The sequence below is a fragment of the Condylura cristata genome, unplaced genomic scaffold (genome assembly GCF_000260355.1).
Source record: "Condylura cristata isolate star-nosed mole 26May11 unplaced genomic scaffold, ConCri1.0 scaffold00015, whole genome shotgun sequence".
NCBI lineage: Eukaryota > Metazoa > Chordata > Mammalia > Eulipotyphla > Talpidae > Condylura > Condylura cristata.
The window spans coordinates 37774884-37799422 of NW_004567116.1; the positions used below are offsets into that span (position 1 = coordinate 37774884).

Genomic DNA, 24539 nt, shown 5'->3' on the forward strand with positions numbered 1-24539 from the left:
TTTTTTTTTTAAGATTTTTTTATTTGTGCATACAGACTGGGGTACAGGCCAGAGGTGCAGGGGTGGTGAGAGGATTCACCAGAGACAGTGGGAACCAGAATAGACTGAATGACAAAGTACACTGCTGAGGGGAGCAGCAGGTGGGTCAGGAGAGTTCTGCCCTGCCATGTGGGTCATGGGGGGGGGGCGGGGGACCAACATGCAGAAGTGGCTTTGGCTTCTTAGTGCATGCTTTAACCCCTGCGCCACCAGGGAGGGCCCAAAAGTTATTTCTTAACTTTTCTTTGGTCTCATACTGCAAATCAGTGGCAAGGGCCCCAGGCTCTGTCACCCTCCACACAAAGAGATTCATTCCATGTCAGTCCTTCAGATTCAAGCTTTCTCCAGAAGGCTGAGTCCTAACTTTGTTATAGATTTGCTGTGTGATTCTGGTCAGGTCACTGCATCTCTCTGGACCTCTATCTCCCCACCAGAGTCCATCAGCAAACTTCTTTCTCTGGTGAGGTGCAGAAACACCCCTTTATGTAATCCTTGAAATTCTCCAACCAGCCCCCTCCCAGAAGAAGCAACCAAGAGCCTCAAGGAAGGCCAGGAGGCAGCTTTGGCCAACTCTCACCAGGCTCTGAGCTGCCCACATGGCCCTACCCCCAGCTCCCTATCCTGTGAGTCCATGCTGTGTTCTCACCCTGGTTCAAATTAGAATCACCTAGGGAGATTTAAAATTGCTGATACCTGGGCCCCGCACCCCATATACTTTTAAATGACCTAGGTAATTCTAATTTGTTACAATTTGTTTTGAGAACCTGGATGACATGCATCTCATCCCTGACAGACCTCACTCAGTCCCATAGAAACAAGAACTGAAGCTGCCTCTTGGAGTTGCTTGTCTACATCTGGGTCCAGGGCTCTGACTGACGTTTACTGAGCACTTACCTTGTGTCTCCTATTTCATCTCCTCAACCACAGTATAAGGAAGGGCCTATCAGTAGCTACATTTTACAGATAAGGAAACCTGAGGCTCAGCAAAACTAAAGAGCTTGCTTATAGTCACACAGCTAGTAAACAGTGGTCAAAATTCAAATCCTGGTCGTCTGGTTCAAATCTGTGTCTTGAACTCATGCCCGCTTCTTGAGGGAAAGGAACTAAGGAAAACTGATTTCCCCAGCAACTCTCCTTTTAGCCCCACTGATGCAGTGACGGAGGGCTCCATGTTCTCTGCCACAAACAGCTCCGTTCTTCATCAAACCGCAAACCCCAAGATCCTACCTCCCCACAAGGCTGCCTCAGGTCATACACACCCTGCACATACTCAATCCTCTCTCTCTTTCTTTCTCTCTCTCTCTCTCTCACACACACACACACACCATCTCTCTTGCACACAGACACACAACCCCAGGAGCTCTATGTTGCCTCCTTCACCCAAAACCCAGACCTGCTGGAGTAATCCCTTCTTCACCCAAGTCTGACCCTGCCTCACCTGCACACACAGAACTCCATTGTCCACAAGGAAAATTGGAGCCCTGGTTCTGGCCTTCAAGGTCAACTGCAAGAATAACTTCCTCTCTGCTATGCCCACTGCCTGCCTTCTGGGCACACTCCTCACACCCACCCATCTCAGAAGCAGCACATCTCCTGCTCCTCTGGACTTGGCCAGGTGCTCGCCTGCCTACTTCGCTGTGGGTCAGCTCCAAGGGAGAGGACTCTTCTGTTAGACTCCAGGACCTAGAACAAAGCTTGACCCACAGGAACTGCTCTCAAAGACATCTGTTGACTACAGGAATCAATGAGGCGACCTTGCTCCCAGCCTGGTCTGCGCCTTACATGGACTTGGGATTGTATTTGTTCCCCTGTGTGCCTCCCCCACCAGGGAGGAGACACTCTCTGGGGAGACTGGGCTGATTCAGCTTTGTGTCCACATCTAGCACAGGACACCGTGCAGAGAGCAGGAGTGAAGTGCACTCAGCACAGAGCCCAGGCTTGAAGACCTCTTCAATGAGGACCAGGAAGGTGGGCCACTGGGCAGTCACACAAAGCCTGCCTTCCCCAGGGAAGAGGCCTCCATCTCTTTCCACCAAATAAGCTCCTTTCTGAAGTCACCAAGATCTGGCTCCTGTTTGCACCACCCCACCCCCAAAGGGAGCTCACTTTCTTTTAAGTCAACCTTCCTCATGTGGGATGGCTCTGCCTAACACTGTCAAATCCGGATCATCCTGAGCCAGGATTCCCATGGAAACCAGGAAGAAGGGCAAGAGGAGAGGCCTGCCCCAGCTTTCTCGGGGGCTCTACCTGCTCTTCCAGCTTCGGGACCTGAGTTGAGCCCTGGACCGGGAGCAGACCCACATGGTGCAGCAGACCTCTCCTGTCTTGTCTGCCGCTCTTCTCAGCAGTGTGTATCAGTCAATCTGCCTGTTCTGCTCCCTACTCTACACATAATAGTAAAAAAATGGAGCTCTTTAGCTTTCAGCCTGCCCCAAGACAAGCACTGGAGTCAAGGTGCTCAGCTTCTCCCAATCAACCACCAACTTCAGGAGCCTGAGGCAGTACAGAGAAGGTACAGTGCTGACAAACACTTCAGTGGCCTTTGCTGAGCCCCAACCTTCACTGAACCCCACCCCTTTCACTGAACCCCATCCCCTCACTGGATACCACCCCTTCACTGAACCACACCCCTTTCGCTGAATCCATCCCTTCACTGAACCCCATCCCCTTACTGAGCCCCACCCCCTTCATTGGACCCCATCCCCTCACTGAAACCCCTCCCTTCAATGAACCCCATCCTCTCATTGAACCCCACTCCCTTCACTGAACCCCATCCCCTCAATGAACCCCACTCCCTCACTGAATCCCATCCCCTCATTGAACCCCACCCCCTTCACTGAACCCCATCTGCCTCATTGAGTCCACTTTTCTGTTCCTCTCATTCCCATGCCCTCAGTGATGCCCCTTACCTTCCATTCTGAAGGAATTGGGGGAATACCCTCAGAGAGCCACATGGAGATGCTTCGTCCTGACCCCTGGTGCCAGGCTGCTCATCTTTTCTCTGCCAGACACTCTTGGGCTGTTTTTGCTCCAGAGATGCCTCAAGCTACTTTGGTCACTGACTGAAGCTACGCGCACACACACACACACAAGTACATAAACACAGGTGTGTACACACACACACAAGGGCTGCTGACAGCTGAACCCACGCGAGGTGCCATGGCAGGAAAGTGTTCTGCAAACTCCCTGCCAACTCAGCAATGTCACACATACACAGAGGCTCCAGGCTATAGCTTCAAGCTTCTAAGAACTCCCAGAGCTTTGTGTTCTAAGAACTTTCCCCTGCATAGTTTCTTGCTATATGTCCCATTATTTGAAGAGTCTGCTCCTTACATTCTAAGAAAGCCAGAGCCTGGAGTCCTGAGGACATTGGGAGTCCCAGAGGGTACACTGGTATTTTTCTACCCCCCGAGCTGCTGTGGTGCCAGGACTCCAGTCCCAAGGTCTGCACGCCCATCCGAGCCGATGGTCTGTGGCCTTGAGTGCCTGTGACTGCAGCTGAGGGAGAGAACCTCATACAAGGCCCCCCGGGCATGCCTGCCAGTATCCACCTTTTCACTTATGCCAACCCCTGCCTGAGCTACTGTCCCCTTCTCTGTGCTAATTGGCTAATTAATCTTCCATAACTTCAAAGGGGAAGTGAGGGGAGTGACATCAGTGATTTCCTTCTAAGCGCCTATCCACCCAGCTGAGTTTTTCATCTGATCTTCATGTTATTAGCCCGATTTTACAGTTGATAAAACTGAGGCCCCAGGACATAAAGTCATTTGTCTACAACCCCAAAGCTAGAGATGTTTGAGCAGCAATCCAAACCAGCCCTTTGCAAACCCAGGCTTTGTACTCCCTCCTGCCGTCATCTGACTTCCGGGCCACACTGGAGCACCTCACCCCAGTGGCCTCAAGCTCCAGAAGGCTGAGACTGGCCCCCTCTCCTCGCACCTTCTCTCACCTCCCCAACCTAGTGCCAGCCAGGCTCCCCGTTCTGATTGATCGGAAGGGGAAAGGCACTGGCTCTGCCAAGACTCCTATAGGAACCGGGATGTGTGGCGTCTGTTTCTAAGCACCCGTTGCCATGGAAGCCAGGTGCTACCAGCCACAGGCCTAGCAACACTTAAGGCAGAGTGGCTTCCAAGGCAGCCAGCAAGAGAGGAGGTGGACTCTTGCTTCTCCAGGCTGAAGAACTAGACTTGCTGCCCTGCCTGGAGGGAAGAAGAGGACGGGAGCCCACAGGGCAGGACCAGACAGAAAGACTGAGAGGCAGAGACCAGGGCAGAAAAAGACTTGCAGAGAGAGAATAAGGAATCCGAAGCAGATAGAGAGACAGACAGACACGGGGAGGTAAGAACTGGTCAGAGCAGAAGAGACACCTACCGAGACCACAGGGGGGCTGAGCCCTAGATGTGCCCATCTTCCAGGGAGAAAGAGGGTGTGGGGAGCACAGAGACAAGGGGGTTCTGGCAGGCTCGTCCCCCAGTAGATTGAACAAGATGACAGGGCCCAAATGAGATCCCCTTTACTTCTTTCTTCCTGGGGCACTAGGGACCCAGAGATGAAACAGACAGCATCCAGGAGACAAACAGCCTGCTGTTTTCCCTTGCATGGGAAGGCAGGTGCTGCGGACCCCCAGTGGCCTGGCCCCTTGGGCAGGGATGTAGCAGGCACTGGACAGGCAATTGCTCATTTAATCCTCTCCATAGCTTGTTACAGGTGAGAAATTGAGACCCCCCAGAGGGGAAGGGAGATGTCTTAACAACCCAAGAGTCACGGGTGCCTAGACCAGGACTTGAACCTGAGTCTCCTGGGGCCAGTTCAAGCTAGCAAAGGCCCTTCTGCTACAGTGGAAGCAGCCATCCCAGAAGGGGGCAATTCAGGCCTGCTCAAGTGTCCTTCCCAGACAGAGGACCAAGGAAGAAGGATTCGAAATTCTGCTGTGGTCATCACTCTTCCCAGCACCCCCTGAACCCATGTCAGAACGGGAGACAGCGCTTGTCTAGAATGTCAGGTGCTAGTATGTCAGCACTACTGGCTCCTGGAGTCATTAACACTGTCAGGGGTACCTAACAGCCATCTCTAGGAGCTCAAATACCCTCCAAGTTACCTCATCCACACCTATCAGCTTCATTCTCTCTAGCCTCCTGGAGAAGGAACCAAAAGAAGACTCATTAAGCACCTACTATGTGACCCTGGTGGTACAAAGCACTTTACATCCATTTTCTCACTATATTTTCCTTCGGGTCTCTGAGGACTTGGGCTCACCCCCACCTGCCCAGTTCCTGGTGCCCAGCGTCTCCACAGGGTAATCCTCACAGTAACCACCCCACTGCCTCTGGGAGCACCAGGGTGACCTCATATCTGTAGGCACACACAGCTGCCTAGGAACAGGAAGCTTGACTTTTAGTGCCTACACTGCCCACAGTAGAGGCAGTGTGGGGATCAGGAGGATGGGGTAGGGTCAGCTGCAGAAGGCAGAGGGGCCGGGTGGCAGGCTGAATACACACCAGCTTCCCTTCACATATGTATGGCTTGCTGAGCCCCAGCCACAGCCCAGAAAATCGACCCACACTCCCCTGGGCCCCAGTTCCTGGAAGGCAGGGCTGCAGGGATGATCGATTGATTCACTGCCTCCCAGCCACCCCTCTCTGCTGCCTGGAGGCTGCCTCCTCCATGCAGGCCCCCAGCTGGTCGGTGTCACTTCCTAGGTAAGAATCTGGGGGCATCTTGGTGACCATGATCAGGGACCGCTCATTGCTCCTTCAGCCCAGCACTCTTCTGATGTCTTAGGAAACTGGTCCAGCCAGGTGTGTGGGGCAAAGGCCAAGTTGAAGGTCCCTGTTGATGGGTGCACAGGTATGCACATGAGTGCACACATACATGAGCCATGAAGCTGGGGAGTTACAACCCCAAGATATGAGTCATGCAGACCTGGGTGCAAACCCCAGCTCTTCCCTTTCCTGGCTAGTGAGCTGCCTGAGCCTGTTTCCTGTGTGTACAGTAACCCACGAATAACATCTGGGTAATGGATGAATGAGAGCCGCAGCACAACGCTGGATGTGCACTATTTTTTGGTACATGAAAACTTGTATTGCTGTTGCTCCGAGTGTGTATGTGTGTATGTGTGAGTGTGTGTATATGTGTGCCTGTGCAGGTGCCCGAGGGAGGTCCTTCACATTGCAGTAGCCCTTGACTCCTCTAGAGTGGGGACTACAACCACGTTCTCAGCTCCACCTCAGAGAAGAGGGACCTGTAGCCCCCTGCCCTCCCCCCAAGAAAAACTACCAAGTGACACCAACCAGCTGGGTGAGGCTGTGTGGAGAGACAGATGCCATGTGGCCCCCAGGCAGGAATGGCTATCAAAATCAGCATCCGGAAAGGAATGGATGGAAGCTGAGCTGAGGGGCCGTGGTCACAGCCAGGAGCCCAGCAAGCTGCACTGTGGAAGGGAAGAGGGTGGCAAGGGGGCAGGGAGTGGCCAGGTGGGGAAGTGCTGAGCAGCTAAAGCCCCTGGCAGCCAGGCCCAGCCCTGCCACTGACTCAGCTAGTAACCGAGTATGAACAAGTCACTGGAACTTCAGCGTCTTCATCAGGAGCTAAATGTCCCTCTCTGCCCTGATACACTCCAGTCACAGCAGGCCCAAAAGGCCCCAGCACCAGGAAGAGCTCTAGGAAGAAAACAAGGGGCTCAGAGATGTCCTTACCTCCTGCTGCCCAGCTCAGCCAAAGACCCCAGGGTGCAGAATTAGGGGCATAGTGGACTGGGAGCCTGGAGACCCCAGTTTGAGTCAGTTTTTGACCTGGACCCCTTGCTGACCTCAGCCAAGCTTCTGCCTCCCCAGGCTGTCCTCTGGGCACCCTGTTCCACTACCACTACCACGCACAGGCCCAGGTCAGTTCATCTGACAGAGGCAGGAGGGCCATAAGCACAGACCTGCCCAAGCAAATTTTATTCAAACTAAGGGCAACATCACCCCTGGCCCTCTCCTCTTTTTGGAGGGATCGGTTACTTGGAAAAATCCTGTCCAATAAGTGTGGGGCGAGAAGTCCTGGCTGGGCTCTAGTAGGACTTTAGCTGGGCCACTAATGACCTCAGTGAGCATGATCAAGTCTCTTTGCCTCTCTGGGCTTCACTTTTTCCATCTCTAAATTCAGGCAAACAACAGCAGACATCTTTAGGACTCCTCTTCCCCTGTAGGACAAGCTGCAAACCCCACACCATGTGCACTCCCTTCCTGGCCTTCCCCACTCTTCCTGTGCTTCCTGCCACACCTCCTACCCTTTAGCTGTCCTGGACTTTTGTTACTCCTCATCCTTCTTTGTGGCCTACCTCTGGACCTCTGCCTCTCCACTGCAAATTCTCCTCCTTTCATTAGGCTTGGAAGCACCATCTCCCCTGCAGAGCTGCCTGCACAGCCCCTAGCGGGTAAGTCAGACCCTCCTGCAGAGCCAACAGCAGCTCCTGCACACCCTCTGCGGGGCCCACACCAGGCCGCGCCTGTGTTCCCATCTCACTGTCAGCTCCCAACACCGAAGGCCAGGCAGGGTCTAATTCCACAGTGGAGGGAAGAGGTGGGCATCTCAGACGCAAAGCAGAGATCATTTCAAGAAAATGGAAGGAGCTGAAGGAGGAAGGGAGGGAGAAATTAAAAAGAGAGAGAGAGAGATAAGAACAGAGGGAGGGCCAGACACAACTGTCTCCAAAGTCCTTTTGGACCTGATCATTTGTGTAAACTCTAATCCACTGCAGATGGAGTGGACTAGCTCCTGTCTCACTCCCTCTCTTCTTCCTCCACCAACTCCATTTGTTTCTCTGCCACACCGAGTATGAGGCTCAGAACCAAAGGGGTCTCTGACCTCTGCTGCTGCACCCGGACTAGAGGCTGAGAGCATCGCCTGGTCGCCATGGCAATGCTGCAAGGCTGTCATCACTAATTCATTGCCCAAGCCCTGGGAGGTCAGGGAGGTGTGAGTAGAGTTGGTCGGTGCTGATCAGAATGGTCACTGGGGACAGGAGTCTTGGGGATATGGGCCTGGAGAGGGTCATTTCTTAAACTCCACCCAAATCCTGCTACTTCCAACCCCCACCCTTGTCTCCCAAATGTCCTGGGAGGAAGGAGAAGCACAGACCTTCCCCAGTCTGTCTTGTGCACCTACCGTGTGTCCAGCTCAGTTCAATGCAGAAGTGGAGGTCAGTGATGGCTGTGATAGGAAGCCCCCTTCAGCCTCCGTGTCCAGGCTCTGCCCTCCACAACAGAGCAAGGGTATGTCCCTCAATATCAAAAAGGATGAGAAGGGTAGAGGGAAGTGAGAGGTGACAAGCTCATATGCTTGTTTAACCCTCCCAGAAAACATACAGGTTTAAAATAATTACACTGCTTTACAGGCGCCTAGATGACTATTCTCTCTGCCAAAATCCTCCCGGCCAAGCCCATCTCCAAATTCCACCCCACACCCCTAGTCTACGCTCCCAGAGATGGTGGGGGAGGGTCCTAGTCTCCCCAGTCAGAGATATGGACAGCACACAGGGCCCACCTTTCCATTTCAGCTACCCTCCCAGAGATGGAACAAGCCCATTAACGCTGACTGGAGCTGTCCATAGTCCTGAACCCTACCAGCCCTTTCCCTTGAGGAAAAAAAAATTTTCTGTTGAATGTTACCTGCTCCTCATTCTGGCGGAGAAAGGCTAGACTCCCAGTGAGGCACTCTTTCCCTCCTTTCACCTAGTCTCTTCATTAATTTGGAGCCAGAGTATGGGATTGAAACTAACATGTATCCGGTCAACAAGCATTTCTGTGCAGACCTGAGAATGGCCCTTGGGATATAACAGTAAACAAAACATACTTAATGCTTCTCCCTTTGGAGACGCAGTCCAGTAAAGTCTGTCCTGGGCTTGCTTTACTCCTATTAAACCTCTCAGTCCTTATAGTCTATACAAATTATAGAGTGCACAGTGGCAGAGCTCAAACTTGGGGTGATAAAGGAATCTTTCTAGGGACACACAGCTAGTAGTCAGTAAAATCAGGATTCAAATAGATGTATCTGATCCCAAGCCTCATTCCTGGTCCTTTTCTGGCGGGGGGGTGGTGGTGGTGGTGGTGGTGGAAGGATAACAATCCTAGTCCTGCCCTCAAAGAGTCATAATCTAATTTACTGTTCCAGTTCTCCAATAAGTGCCACTGGAATGTTCCTGGGTCTGATCTGAATCCCTCTTGCTGCAGGTCTGACTTGGTCTCTCTTTGTTGGGACCTCAGTGGGGTGGAAGATCAGCTTTCATCTCCTTGCAGACACCTGGGGTGTTTCCATGAGCTCCCAGCCCTTTCTCCACCCCCACCTTGCACAGAGTTCTCCCTCCACAGGAGGGAGTGAGGTGTGTGCTCTAAAAATACCTTAATCCCTCCCTGCTCGCGCTCTAATTAAGCTGAGTGAGTCACTACTTTAAGTAATTTATTGCTAGTTACATAATTGCTTTAATATTTGGTTCTAGAACTGGGGAACAAAAGTACCCCCTTCTTTTCAGGGAATTGCTAATCCACCGAGGGGTTGATGGCCCTTGGAGAGGGAAGACAGAGAACTGGAGTTACATTGGACAGGACCCTGCTCCAGTCCAACATACGGCCATTTCCACCAGAGTACAGGGCAAACCTGACCCTAGGAGAGGTAGCTTTGTGGAATGCCAACACTCCTGGCCATGGCCCACTATGTGGATTATGAAGGCTATAGTCCCAGCTCACCTAGCCCTCAACCCCAGGGCCTAACCTCAGAGACCATGATCTGAACACCCCTTCCCCTCTGCGGCCTCACTGCCTCTGCCAGTTCACAGGAATAAGACCCAGAGAGGGTGAACATTTGCTTGGCATCCCTAGCAAGTCAGAGGTGCCCTCTTCCATATGCCCAGGCTGTCAACCCAAGGAAAATCCATCAACTTTCACAACCCTGTAAGAAGTCACCCCCTTCTTCAGTTGTCACTGCGAAGAAGATAAGAGAATTTGGCAGGGGAGTGGTAAAAATCTTCTTTTCTTTATTGAAACAGTGGTCACATGACTGTATATATTTTCCAGAATTCATTGAATGGCACACTTTAAATTGGTGATTTTATTGTAAACTGTACCTCAGTAAAGCAGGTGTAAAAACATAAAAATAAATTTTTAAAATAAGTCACACCCTCACCTCTGCCTGTTGCCTAACAGCTGTGCAGAATTGGCAGTCATCAGAAACTGAGGAGAGGTCCTGTAAAGGGCCAGCTAGACAGGGTACCTAGTGGGTGCTCACCCAGGAGATGTTTGTGTCCCTCTATTCCAACTAAGGGGACATGCTTGGCATCTCCTGGGTGCACAGTAAACCCTCTATCTCATCAGCACCCCACACCCCACTCTCACATAGCCTGAGCGGACTGAGCCATGTGCCAGGTGCATTACACACCTTGTCTCACTGAATCCTCACAATGACCCTCACGAGGTGACTCCACTGTCTCCTTTTCACAGATGAAGGAATGAAAATGGGAGAACTGGCCCAGGTGCTGCTGATAAGTGGAGGAACTGAGATTTGAATCAGGAGAGCATCCAGAAGGCTTGTGGTCATCCTCACTCACCTCTGGTACATCCTGACCAGGCCGAACCACATTGGTCAGGGAGTCAGGCACACGGGCGAGCCTCGAACAAGGACTGGCTTAAGAGTAAAGGCAGATGCACCCAAGCAAAGAGAGCAAGTGAGAGCACGTAAGCTCAGAGGTGGCAAGAGGCAGGGCTGGCTTCAGGAAGGAGGGAACTGGGTCAGGCAGCAAGCCTGGAAGAAACACAGAAGTCAGGCAGAGTCTGAAGAAAAATAAGGCAGAGGGCTTTGGCTCCTCCAGCCTGTGGATAAACACCCGCTCAGGCCTTGAGCTGCCGGGGCTCTGCACTGCTATTCCTGACTCACTTCCTCCAAAATTTATCTCTGTCCTGTGTCTCAGCCCTAATCGCCCACTCACATCCACAGTCAGCACCCCACCAGGCACAGGCAAAGCCTTCCTCCCCACACTTGTCAGAGTGAACGGAAAATAGCCCAGGTTGCCACACAGCAGGCAGAGCTCCAGGTTGGGAGGACAGAACAGGACTTTGGCAATAGAGGTCACCTTGCCAGGTACAGGGAGGGGCAGAGCTAAAAGGTGTTCCAAGAACATACCTGCGTGCCCCCCAGAATGGGAGATGCTGCACAGTGGGGAGAAGCGAAGAGACCTCAGTCTGCCTACCCCATGGCACTGTGTCTGTGCTGGGGGTGTTCCAGTCTGTGCTGCACATCTGGGGGGACACCTGGGTTGTGTACACAGCTGCTATGCTTCATTCTGTTTATTTCTAGGTCACTTTTTAAATTCCACCCCGTGTCTGTGTCTTGGAGCATACTGATGTCTGTGTTCATGGGGGAGGGTGGTAAGTCCCCGTGTCTGTGTGCTGTGTTCTGCTGCTTTGTGCATGAGCTTCGGGGCTGCTGAGTTTTTCCTCTCTGCGTTTTTGTGTTTGTTTGTCCATCCCTGGAGCTGTATGACTGTGGCCAGGATCTTGGTCCCTTAGCTCAGGCAGCTGGGTCTACAGAAGCCCAGGTGGGTTTGGGGGAGGGTGCTGGGGTGAAAGCCAGTTGTGCACAATAGCACCTAATGGTTGTCAAGCACTTACGGGGTGGAAGGGTGCACCGGAGATGCTAATTAACACTGATAATGAATCAGTGGCCTGAGCCCCGGGAGAGGCTGAAATTGGGTCCCCATTGCACACAGTGCACTCGGATGAGCTGGCTGGGCCAAGGCCCCTAACCCCACATCACCAGATCACCGGGGGGGGGGGTACGGCTCACTGACTCATCTCTGGGGGAGGCCCAAGGCCCAGACTCTGGAGAGCAAGTAAGATAGAAATCAAACTCCAGAATGAAAGTCCCAAGAGGAGGGGTTTTTAATAGACTCGGCCGTGGAAAGGTCATAAGTGCTATCAGGAGATGAGGAGGCAGTGACACAGCTGGGGGGCCATGGTCTGAGGGGGTGGCTTAGGGGGCCCATGGGTGGCTGCTCTAGAGTGCGGAAGTCTTGCACAGGATGAAACAGAGAGCAAGGCCACTGGGGGTGCCACGGAGTCCTGCACTGGTAGGTGGGCCCTGGGGAGCCAGAGCCACAGCTCAGGGGGGTGACCTGTCTCCCCAATCCACAAGACCCTGATAGGGTCTTACTTCCCTTCACCTGTTTCCATAGCAGCCTCTGCACTGGCCCCTCTAATTCATCTCTTACTTGAAACTTCTTAAATCCAAAGTTAGTCATCACCTAACCCTGCTTAAACCTGCCTCCGTGTCCCTGTGTCAACGGGCCTCCACACCTTCCTTTTACCTTTTACCTCCGGTTCTTCCTCCAGCCCAGAGATCCTGGTCCTGCCAGCCTTCACCTCCTGCTGTTCTCCACACATTTGCTCTGCTGGGGATTCTGTGAAGGCCTTTTCTGTAATAGTCCCACACTCTTTTAAGGCTAAGAACCAGCGTCACTTCCCGAGGGCAGGTTCCCAATCTCTGCTGGGACTTCCCTCCTCCCCTAGCAGTCAGCCCCCCTTCCCCCAGCTCACTGCCCAGTCCGGGTATGCCTGGCTAACGAAGGGGAGGCAGGGGCTGCCTGGCCCAGCTCTATCGCAGGGTGACAGGTATGGGGCAGAATGCAAGAGGCAGCATCCGGGAGGGTGGGATTCATGAGCAGGTGGCTCACAGGACCCAGGGTGAGCTGAACCCCAAGAATGATAGTCTTCAGCAGCCCCAGCGCTGCCCAGGGAGGAACCAGGCCTTCATGGCAGAAAGTAGCTCAGCCCAGGAGCGATGACTGGTGTGTGGGTGCACTCAGGAGGCACTGATGAGGCCCGGTACCCTCCAGGGCTCAGTGAATGTGATAAAGTGGGTGTTCAGAGGCCGGGCATGGTTTCTAGCTCCAACTCTGAGCTCAGTCAGCTGTGTGACTTTGGGCATGTCGGCAGCACCTCTGGGCTTCAGTTTCCCTCATCCACTTGCTCTCCAGAGGGCCACCCTCTCCTGCCGCGCCCTGTGCCTCGGAGGCTGGCTTCCAGTGCTGCTTTACCCAGGCTCCCAGTCAGGTTTGCCAGTGCGGGCAGGAGGGCGAGATGGGAGCATGCGGGCAGGAGGGCGAGATGGGAGCATGGTCCTTGCCCTCAGCCCTTAGGTGCTGGTCCTATGTGTCGCAACACGCCCTTGGTGCCCTTAATCCTGCCACAGTTGCTTCATCAAACTGCCTTCAGTTAATCCATACGTCCTCTGCTTCCCGCTACCAAACAGGGCTAGCTGGTGAAGATTGTGTAGATGATGACACCAGCAGTTTTTTTTTTTTTTTAATATATTGAAATATATTTAAAATATGTAGATATTAATTCTCTCCCACCCCACTTGGAGTTCTAAGATCACTCTGAATCAGACTTGCCTGTTTCTCTTCTGCCCTAAAGCCACCCCGTGCCAGGGGTCCTCCACCCAGAGCAACGCCTGAATCCCCAGTCATGGCTTCCTACTCCAAGAGCTCCTCACAGCTCAGCACAGACACTAGCTGCCTGTCTGCTCCCTTCCCTGTAGCCAGCAAAATTCCCCTCGTATCAGTTGTACCCAGTTTCCACCGTGGAGTCCTCACCGTGAACCCCCTGCCTCTAACCCCAGGCTCCAGGAAGACAAGGTTTGTGCAGTTCCCAGCTTCCAGCAGGGAGGTTTAACCTCACACCTTCCCCCACCGGGCTGCCAGGGGGCACTGGGCCAACCCTCTAGTGCCACATGGCTGGAGTGGTCCTTCGCTTGCCCCTTCTGGTAGCTACAGCTGGAAGGAACATCAGAGCACAAAACCAACTTCCCTGCTGGCTCGAGGTCATCTGCAGCCTCCCTGACCAGGCCTCCAAGCCTGTCTCAGCCCTTCCTGCCCCATGGACAGGAGGCCTCTGCCTCTCTCCAGAGCAGCCCTTATCTTTGGAACTGACTTCTCCAGGAGTCTTCACAAGCCAGGTGCAGTTTCAGAACTAAGAACATCGTGAAAGATTACAGGGGAAATCTTGAGTGTTAGAAAGTAAAAACCTAAAAAAAGTTACAGGTTCAAAGATGAGGCAATTGAGGCATCTAGAGGAGGTCGCCCCTGGTTCCACCCCATTGCTGGGCTCCTCTCCATGGAGCCTCCATGCGCCACAGAATAACAGGCTCCACAAGTTCCTGGGAGAAGTCTCACAGCAGGCAAAGAAAGGCTCTGGTAGAAACTTCAAAGGCAGCATCTGAGGCCTGAAAAAGTGGAAATGCCCAAGGGCAGGAGGTGGCTTCATGCCACAGACTTTGCATCTCTACTCTGAGCTCCCCACCTGGTTGGAAATGGAGGCTGGAGGGAGATCTTCCAAGCCCTGCTGTCTCATCCTAGATCATGCTGTGTGACCTTGGGTTAACCGCTACACCTCTCTGGGCTTCAGCATATGCAGGTATACAGGAAGATGGGCTGAATGCCAGAAATCCCAGTGAGCTGCAGGTGTGGCCATTAAGAGACCCCAGAGTGAATGAAACTTAGATCTCTCAGCCATGTCTAACATCTAGCTGACCCAACATGAGCCTGAACACAAAGACACTGTTCCTCAAGGGTCCTGACTGACTACAAAGGGTCCAAGAGTCCTCTGAGGAAGTCAGCCCTACATAGCACAGTCCCTCAAGCCCAAGTCCACACATAGCTATCTACTTTCAGGCAGGTAGAACCCAGGAAAGAATGTATTGGCTGTGACCTTGCTGGTGTATGTGCTTTCACTTGAACTTGAATACCCATACACACACACACACATACAGAGAGTTTTACTAGAACCTATGGTTAGAACTCCCTATACATATGTAGATAGCAAACACAAGCCGCACACCTATGCACATAACCATTTACCAGAAATCAGACATAAAAAGACACCTCCATGTTCACACATATGAATATGTCCCCACAAAAGCTGATCCACACATTCTCACACTCTCGGACCTCAGACTCTCAGACACATGCACAACTGGAAGCTCATTCACCACACACACACACACACACACCCCACATACCCAAAGCACACACTCAAACACAGAGAAACACAAATCAACAAACCTCACTTCCCCATCTCATGCAAATCACCATATAATAGGAACACAGACCCCCCCCCAACTGCAGTGCTATTTTAAATCCATTTCCAAACTAAACTTGTCTCAGATTGTAAAAAGAAAAGTTCTTGTCCCCTGGCTTAATCCTTCTAGTGTGCCTGTCCCTGCTACATGGGGCCCTCCCTCTCTCAGCATTCCTCCCGATGCAAGGTCCTCTCAACTCTGGCCCAGCAGAGGTGGAGACTGCCCTCTCTCCACCCTTAATCTCTTCTCCTTGTCCAATCTCTTCTCCCTCCCTAACCCTTCAAACAAGGAAAATACAGTCTGGAATTCACTATATGTGACAGCATGTAGTCTCCTCCGAGAGACGTGTGGTATTGAGCATAGCTCTATGCTACACACTCTCTGGTCTGGAGTGGAAGGGAGTAGGCTGAAGGGGAGAAGAAGAAAGGGAAGGGGAAAGGGAGGAAAATAAGTTGAGAAAAATGTGAAAGAGGGAGAGGAGCAAAGTACCGAGAAGACTAAGAAGGGAGCTCAGAATCTCTGGCTATTTCCAGTTCTTCTGCTCCAATTCATTCCGCCCAGGCTGTAAAACCAGTCATCTCAAAGCCCGAGTCTAATCACATCTTGGTCCTGCTCAAAAACTTTGGGGAGATCCTGGGCCACAGCAAGGATCCCCAGCTCAGCCCACAGGCAGGCCTCTGTTCACCATTAAGCCTCCTATCTCAAGGAGCCTATCTTTGCCTTCCATCCTTTGAGCCCTGTCTTTGCTCAGCAATCCTGAAGAAATGTCTTGCCCCCAAGTTTAAATATCTAACTCTTGCCTGTCCTTCAAGGCCTGGCTTTTGTTATCTGGAAAAATAATCGTTGGAAAGAATAGGAGCTTTGGGAGCAGACCAGCCTGACTCCAAAACCAAGTGGCTGAATACCTCTGGGCAACTTATTTCCCCTCTTGAATCTTCTGTTTATTCATCCAGAAAACAGCGGTCTCTTGGGTTTGTAGTGAGGGTTAAATGAGATCACAGATGCAAAAATAATGCTCCGGAAGCTTTAATTTCTGTGTGAATGTGTGAAGAGTCATAATTATGGCTCAATCCTTTTACCCCTTCTCCATCGATACCCAACACATAGCAGGCTAGGGGATCCCTGAGGGTAGGGATCACCTGTGGTATGCCCCCCCACCCCCAGCCCCAGAACCCACTGGGGTTTGCTCCCAGTCAGCTTCAGCAACAGTGACTAAAGCTGAACCCAAGGAGACAGTACAAAGTGACTTACTGAAAATTTATCTTAGACTACAAGTCCCAGAATAACTTACAGACTGTCTTGGGCACAGCCACAGGTTTAACCCCTTCCTTCTCCAGTACTTTCCTCCATTGTATTCTCTTGGGATCAGGCTCAGAACTGACAGAAACAGCCCAGAGAGCTGGTCACATGTCTTTGAGGGTCTCCTGACCCCTCCCACAGAGCAGCCACACTTCTCACCCATTCCCACCACCAAGGCTGCATTTCAGACCTTGTCTCTCCCACACAAAGACAGCTTCTGGGCTCCTAGCTCTGGTCTCTCCCCCTCCAGGCCCCGCTGAATCTTTCTAAAAGTGTAGGTGAGCGTGGGTGGTTCATGATGGCGGCAACTAACCTTTATAAGCACCTGCTGCATGCAGATTCTTCATAGCCAACCTGCAGGAAAGACTTATTCTCATGCCACTATTCACATGGGGTTCAGAGAAGTGAAGTAACTTCCCAGGACCACATAGCTACAGAATATGGGACTAAAACTGGAATCTATGATTGTCTATAACATTCTTTATTTTTCAAAGCCTCCCCTGAATCCAGGACACCCCTCCACAGAGTAAGAACCAGGAAACTACTATTGGGTCATTCTCCCAGATATCTGACTTAAATCCCTTCTGCTGTATTAAGCCCCAATTGCCTCCCATTTTTCAGAGAGGGCAGGGAGAAGGGTGATTTCATGTACTTCAAGAAGTGGGTCACGTCACTGGGGACCTGACCTTTCCCAGGGAGTGGGCAGCTGAACAATGGGAGATAAATGTGTTGGAAACATCCCTGTTACTAAATATAACCACTTCCTGAGAGGATGGGGGTGCTGACAGGGAGCCCATGCCCCCCCCCCCCCCCCCCGCCCTGGAGGTCACAATCTTGTGGCTCAGACAAGCTGGGGCACGCAGGGCGGCAGACAAGACTTATAAAGTACAGCTGGGGCAGAGAGGGTGGGAAGCCAACACGAAAGAGGGTGAAGTCTCATCCTCCCAGCCAAAACTGTCAAGCCCCAGCCAGCTTATTTGCATATTACTTTGCATTCATTTGCATGCTAGTTTCTGGAAGGGGCCAACATTCTTCAGCCACTGTTTCTCCCATTTTCAGGCCCCCTTGTTGGGGGCACTTGGAGAGCACAAAAAGTTGTTGATCTTCAGTTCTTCAGTGATACCTACATATCAAGACTGTTGGATACTTTGGTGACAGAAAGTGCTTCCTATAGTCTAACCTCGATCCCTCCCTCCTCTCTTGTTTCATTTCTGCCCAATCCTTCCCCAGCCCTTGCACTTCATGCACAAGCCAATTTAAATTCCTACAGTCCTCCTATAAGCAAAACCATACTTGCTCTTGCCTCAAGGCTTTTGTACATGACGTTTGCTTCTTTCTGGAGCTGTCCCTCATTTCTGCCTGAAGAAAGGTTGCTTCCCTGTAAGGCTAGCCCCAATGGCCTCACCTCTTAAATGCCTTCCCCTGATACAGGCAGAGGTCAGGAAGACCACGGGCTTTCCACCATGTGATCACTGGCTCCGTCCATCTCCCTTGAAGGTTGCCATGCTTGGTTGGGCAGCAACACAGTGAGTGGCTGATGAATGAAATGAATGAATGAATGAATGAGTGAGTGAGTGAATGAATGAATGCATGCAACTTCCCCTCCCCTGTCTCACATCTCTTCCAGTCTCCTTCTCCCTGGATGACTTCACTCACCATTACTTTTGGACAGAGGTCAAGACAGCCCATCTCTCTTTTACCATGTGTAGTTGGAATAATGGCTTTCTATCTTGGATGTGTTCGTACCTCTCCTGAACCATTATGCCGCAGGCTGGTCCTACTTAGGAGGAAGCACAGTCATTTAGGGTGGAGAAAGGACACAGGTCAGACTGGGCACCTGGAGAAGCTGGGCCCTTTAGAGGAACCCAGGGTAGATACAGTTACTGTGAGAGAAGGTCTGCAAGGAGGGAAGGGATGAGCTTCGCATCCCTGGGGTTATGTTAGCAGGGGCTGGATAGACCTGCAGGTAAACTGCAGAGAAAAGTAAAGCAACTGTTTAAAGGTGGTGCAGAAGCTCTTCTTGTCCTTTCCTGCCCAGAGGCTGCCTGACCTCAGTGACTAGTCCTGTGCCATGAGTGGGGTTCAGGAGCCAAGAAATTGGCTCCTGCCTTAGTAAAACTCCTCGTCTGACTGAATAAGGAACTCACACAAAAGACACGACAAAAGAAAGCAGTCTGAACAGCATTCTTGATCCTGTACCATCAGGGAGAGAGACGTGAGGGTAGGACATGGGGTCAGAGGGAAGGGGAACCAAGGAGGACTTTCCGAGGGGAGATTTCCTATTTTAAAAATAGCCTTTCCGGGCCTTCCCTGGTGGCCAACAGGTTAAAGCACAGCACTATGAAGCTATCACAGCCAGGGAGCTGACCCACATGGCGTGGCAGACCTCTCCTGACCCGCCCGCTGCTCCCCTCAGCAGTGTACTTTGCCAGTCAGCCTATTCTGCCCTCATTCTGTCTCTGGTGAATTCTCTCACCCCCTCCATCTCTGGCCTGTACTCCAATTCTGTATGCATAAATAAATCTTAAAAAAAAAATAGCCTTTCCCAGATCCTTACTCCTATAGGAAAAGTCCAAGCCCCTAAGCCTGGCATTTGAGACTACAGAAGCTGGCACCTGCTGCCCTGTTTCTCTTTTCAATTATCTTCTCACTCCAGCCAGTGCAAACTCTTTCTTGCCCTTGAAGCTGCTGCATTTACTTGCATTTACCCACCTTTACAGGCTGTTCCCTCTGCTCTTCCCTGCCTGGGTAATTCATTGCCATCCTTCAAGATTCAGCAAAATGTCTCTTCCTCTGAAGCCCTGGCTTAGTCCAGTCCCCAACCGTTCCTTCCCTTGGCCAGCACTATTCATTCTGTAGGGATATACATTTCTATCTCTTATCAGCTTGGGCACCCCGAGAACAAGGTCTGGTTTAGTATCCTCTCTGTGGTCCCAGTGATCAAGCCAGTGGACAAAAAGAAGGCACTGGGCAGTGTCTTGCTGAGTGGGTGGGTGGACAGGTGGATGGGTTGACAGGTGAATGAGTAGAAGAATGCTGAGGAGGAAGACTATATGGACCCAAAAAGTGGAAGTATGGCTGGTAGTTCACATGGCCCAACAGTCCCATAGCCTGACAGCAGCATGGCTGAGGGTGAGACTCCCAGTCCATTAACACTGAAGGGGGTGAATGCTGGGAGCTCTGCCTCCCCCATTTGGCTAGAACCCAGCCAAGCCATCAGCAGTCCCCAGGGACAGGAGGCTGGAGTGGGAAGCAGGAAGAGTGGCAAGAGCTGCTTGGTGGGCAGGTGGAACTGGGGGGTGCAAAGGAACACATAAGCAATTAACCCTCACTGCGCCAACCCAGCTCAGGCATCCAAGAGGTGCATACAAGGTCTGAAGGAGGAGACTGATGAAACACGTTTGCTCCAGCCTTGCAGCCAGAGGAGAGTGACAAAACCACAGCCTCAGTCTGGGAAGAGGTAGCTCTATAATCTTGCACCCTCCGTACCCCAGTAGAAACCCTACAGGGGTGTCTCCCTCTACCTTGCTCCTCTGAGTCTTCCAAAAGCTCTCCCCTCTGACATCCTGACCCTCTGAAGTCTTGCTACCATACCCTCCACCCCAGTCTAAACCTGAGCCACCTGGAAACTCCCTCCTTCATTCTCTTCCCTAAGCCTCCCATGCTCTCCCTTCAGAAAGTCCAGGCTCCTCTGCCCCCTGAACCCCTTGCCCCAGACTTCACTGACGTCCACATTGGCATGGGCTCCATGTTCCCACCTCTCCCTTCCAGTTCAACCTTGACAGTGACATGAGGCAGCGTTCTAAAACCCAAACTGTTATGTCCCTCCACTGCTTAAAACTTTCTTGGACTCTGTAGGGTCTTGAGGATAAAGCCCAAGAGGCAGACACGTGCCCTGCCCAGTCCAGGGCCTTTGCTTATGCTGTTAACACACCAACCCCCACCTGTTACCGTTGTTCTGATCTTACTGCTTAATTATTCTCAAGCTATTTTATGGCTCAAGCTTAGGAGGCCCCAGAGGGCAGAGCCATTATTTTTATTTCTCTTCCAAATTTCCCCACAGGGTGTAGAATGAATTGTCCTGGGCTCACAGAGGTGCTCATATATTCAGACACCCCTGTCTGCCTCAGTGGGCCGTGGGGTCCCAGTTATGTCCTCAACCACCAGGGGAAGGAGTACTCAAGTACTTAAATAAATACTTAAATGAATACTCACAGAAACACTCTGGCACACCAGCCTCACATGCACCATGTATACACTTCTACAACTGGCACCACGACCACACGTCTCCATGAATATACATATGCTAAACACACACACAGGAACACTAAAACTCACATTCACACATATACACACACAGGCACATACATGATATCACCTGGGAAATATCCTCAATATTAAGTCACTGCTTTGCAGGACACGGCATACAAGTTAGTATGCATGCTAACAGCAAACCCAGACTAGCGTGTGCAGACACAAGCACACACACACCTGCACTCAGACATGTACAGAAACACTCAATCATGCCAGAATGTTCGCACACCCTGACAAACTGGTGCATGAGCAACCTCCAAGGACCCAGAATTCAACAGGCCCCTCTACACCTCACATGTCACAGCGCATCCCACACATGTACACACTGACACACATCCTCACACAACTGATGCAAACCTGCACCTCTTGGACCTGGAGACACATGTGTCACCTGCCTGCTACCTGCTAGCCCCTGACCCTGGAGGGTCACCTCCACAGAACACCCCCCCACTCCCCACACACGTGGGCAGACACCAGGCTGGTACACAGGGGCCTTATGACACCTAGTCCCACGGCTCTCTCTGAGACAGGTGCTTTGGGATAAAGTTGCCAAAACTGGCAGCTCCAAATGCCAGCCCCAATTCCACGGTGGGCAGCTACCCCAGACGCTCCAGCCCCAGGACCACTCATTCTTATTCACACTCATGCTGTTGTTCATGTGCTCTCTCTCTTTCTCTCTCTCTCTCTCTCTCTCTCTCTCTCTCTCTCACACACACACACACACGCACACGCACACGTATACACACGCCACGTGTGCCCCAGCACTCCTGCCCCAGAACATCTTCCCTCTCCTCTCCAGTGTCCTGAATCAGTCATTCTCAAACCCCAGAGCTCCTAGAACTCCCCCGCAGGCTTTCCCCACCCCCAGCCCCTGAGAGATGATTCAGGTTCATTACCAGCCCCTCCCCCAGCCTCCAGTCCCTTCTGTGGGACCCCGGCCTCCTCCCCTAGGCTGATGTCAGGCACCCTGACTGCCGAGCCCCTCCACCAGGCTACAGTCCAGTCGGGCATCCAGGCGCCCAGGAGCAGGATCGTTCCTCCCACGTGGCTCAGCTCCACACCAAGCTCAGCTCCCCGAGAGGCTCCCAGGACCCTCCATGGCACCTCTTGCAGCCGCTCACCCAACCCCAGCCCTTTCATAGTACTCACGGCTCAGCCGGTCTCGCTGCCGGGTACTGCTGGCTCCTGCAGAGGATGGAGTGGCCGCATGCCTGCCCCATCGCTCCTCATCATCTGCCTCCCCAGCCAGACTAAGGTGGCACCTCGCCCTTTCCACCCTGCCTGGGCTTCCAGGCAGGGTGCTTGGCCCAGCAGACACAGCGACCGGGAGCAGAGGTCTATGCCCAACTCAGCCTGGACTCAACACCCCAACCCAGCCCAGCTGCCTAGGCTGCTCCCGCCTCTCCTCTCCGGCAGCCACTGCCTCAGCCGCTAGGCTGGCTCGGGGAGGAGGCTGGAGCAGGTCTGATAATGCAGGAATGGGAGGGAGGAGGGAGGAGGAACAGAGAGGCCCAGACAGAGAGGGAGGGAGGGAGGGAGGGGTAAAGAGAGACTCTGACTGGGAGAGAGGAAAGAAAGACACACAGAGGGAGAGGGTGAGAGAGAGGCAGAGACAGGCAAGGGGAGAGAAACACACGAAGGAGAGGAGAGGGATCAGGGCCCTGGGAGTATCAAGATGGAAATACAAAGAGATCAGAGAGGCATAGTCAAACACGCACACACAGAGGAACACAGACAGAAAAGGAAAAGCACACACAGAAATGGAGAGATAGAGAGCCAAGTAGCTGAGAAAGGAGCCTAGAAAGAAGTATGAGGTTGTGGGCTTTGCCTCATGGGCTAGGCTGGGAAATGGGGTTATGAGATAGACAGGAGCCAGACCCTCTGCTATTCTGTCAGAGTCCCCCAGTGTGGGTGAGCACCCCTCTACCCCCCAGCAGTTGGCAGGCCCATGCCTCTGGGGAGAACTAGCCACCACCTGCTCTTGTCCCACAGGTTTGGGATCATGTCTTAGGGTACATCTCCAGCATGCAGTTGGGTACACAAGAGGCTCAGGGGGGCTTTACTGATGGTCTCTGGACTCAGAGTCTTGCTGGAGAGTCTACTTCTTGGTGGTGCTGCTTTGCAGGGACACTGTGAGAGCTGATGCCTGCGCGTGGACTTCTAGCTGTGGGCAGCGAGGCACAACCTACAGCATACAACCTTCACTGCACCCGGGCTCTCCTAGGGAGAGGGCCTTGCCTCACCTCTGCCCTGCCCGCAGGCAGGGCTCTTCAGGATGGAGCCTTAACCTGACACAATGGGAGCATTTCTAGACAATGGGTCAGGTAGGTGGCTATCACAGCAAAGCTCCTGTTGTTGTACAAGGAGGAAAAACTCTACAACTTGAGGCAGAAGAGGGGGGTTTGAATCCTGGCTGCACCACTGACTCACTCATTCACGAACACCTACTGGGCCAACCTCATCAAATAGGGCTCAGACTGTTTCTCACCTTGGTGAAGTACCCAGGCAAGAGGTGAGGGGAAGAAGAGAGGGAAACATAAAGGAATCCTTTACCATTAAGGCAGAAGGGGACATATTCCAGGCTAGAGGAGCCACATATACCCACACCAGGAACCCCTCTTCTCTGAGCCATGGGGAGATAACCCTGCCATGCACTCCACACTTTAGGCAGAACAACCTGTAAGACTGAGTGGAAATCTGACCATTGCTGAAGGAAGTGGAGTGTGTGGTGGTGGGGAGATGGGCAGGAATGGCCTAACTTGTGTAGATCTGTCCAGACAGAGTACTAGAGAAAGCTGTTGTCTCATGGCTTAGAGGTGTCTGGAAAGAAAATGTAAGGGAGTCTTTGCTTCCCACTGTGCCCCATGAAGTACACTTCTAGTTTTCTGAAAGGTTTAGGAAACTGTTTCCTCACTCAAGAGGCATGAAATCTAGCCAGCCCAGAACTCCTGACTTGCTTCTTTCAGCCAGCCCATCCCAGAGACCTCCCCCCCCCCAAACCTCTCCCCACATGCTGGCTGATGGGGAAGGCATCCTGCAAATTCAGAAAGCTGAGGTACTGGTTGTCTTGGCCCCTCCCATCTCTCAGGAGGCTGGTGGTGGGAAGCTGAGTCAGAATGTTCAAAGGAGGGTGTCTTCTAGGTGAGTGTGTTGGGAAAGAGGAGCAGCAGGAATCTTGAGGTCTTACCAGGTCTTCAGTCAGCTTTTGCCCTCCTACTTTGGAAATAATGGTGGAAGTCTCATCCTCTGAAATCTCCTGAGGATATATTCAAGCAAGTCAGATGGGCAGGAGGATTTCTTCCTATCCCACTGTTCCACTGGACTCTACAGTTAGCCCAGAAACAAGGCACCAGATCCAGGACTGCTGGGCTTCCAGGAATGAGTTACAGATATGTGGTAGTTCAGATCCCTGCTCTACCTAGGGCCTGGGAAAGTTATTTAACCTCTCTAACTTCAATTTAACCTCGCTTTTAGTGTCACAAGTTCCAAGGTTGAAATTGTGAGATGTGGTGGATATCTCTAAAGTTATTTGTAAACGCTGTGCCTCTTCCTTTCTCACCACTGAAGAAGTCAGGGGAGTAACAGCCCTATATGTTTGTGTAGGGACTCTTGCAGGGAATTGCCCAGAAGGGAGAGGTGCTGAAAAGGGAGAGGGGCAAAGTCAGCCCAGCTCTGGTTCTTCTTCAACCAGGAACAGGTTCTGCGACCTGCCTGTTGCAGAACCGAGGGGCCTTAGGCTTGAGGACGAGGCCCCGCCCCGCCTCAGGCCACGCCCTGCC

The 24539-nt window shown here is 52.3% G+C and overlaps 1 protein-coding gene across 3 annotated transcripts in view; it reads right to left on the reverse strand.

Moving 5' to 3' along the window:
- The window catches only part of PDE2A (phosphodiesterase 2A, cGMP-stimulated), an 89214-nt gene extending 67016 nt beyond the window's left edge, over nucleotides 1-22198 (reverse strand). For 2 of the 3 annotated variants that reach the window (XM_012725651.1, XM_012725650.1), the window contains exon 1: nucleotides 21910-22163. In XM_012725651.1, the coding sequence (XP_012581105.1) occupies nucleotides 21910-21980 (71 nt within the window). In that variant the 5' untranslated portion in view covers nucleotides 21981-22163. Of the gene's footprint in view, nucleotides 1-21909 lie in introns of all 3 variants that reach the window. The other variant, XM_004683169.1, reaches the window with a different exon arrangement.
- Nucleotides 22199-24539: the final 2341 nt, after the last annotated feature.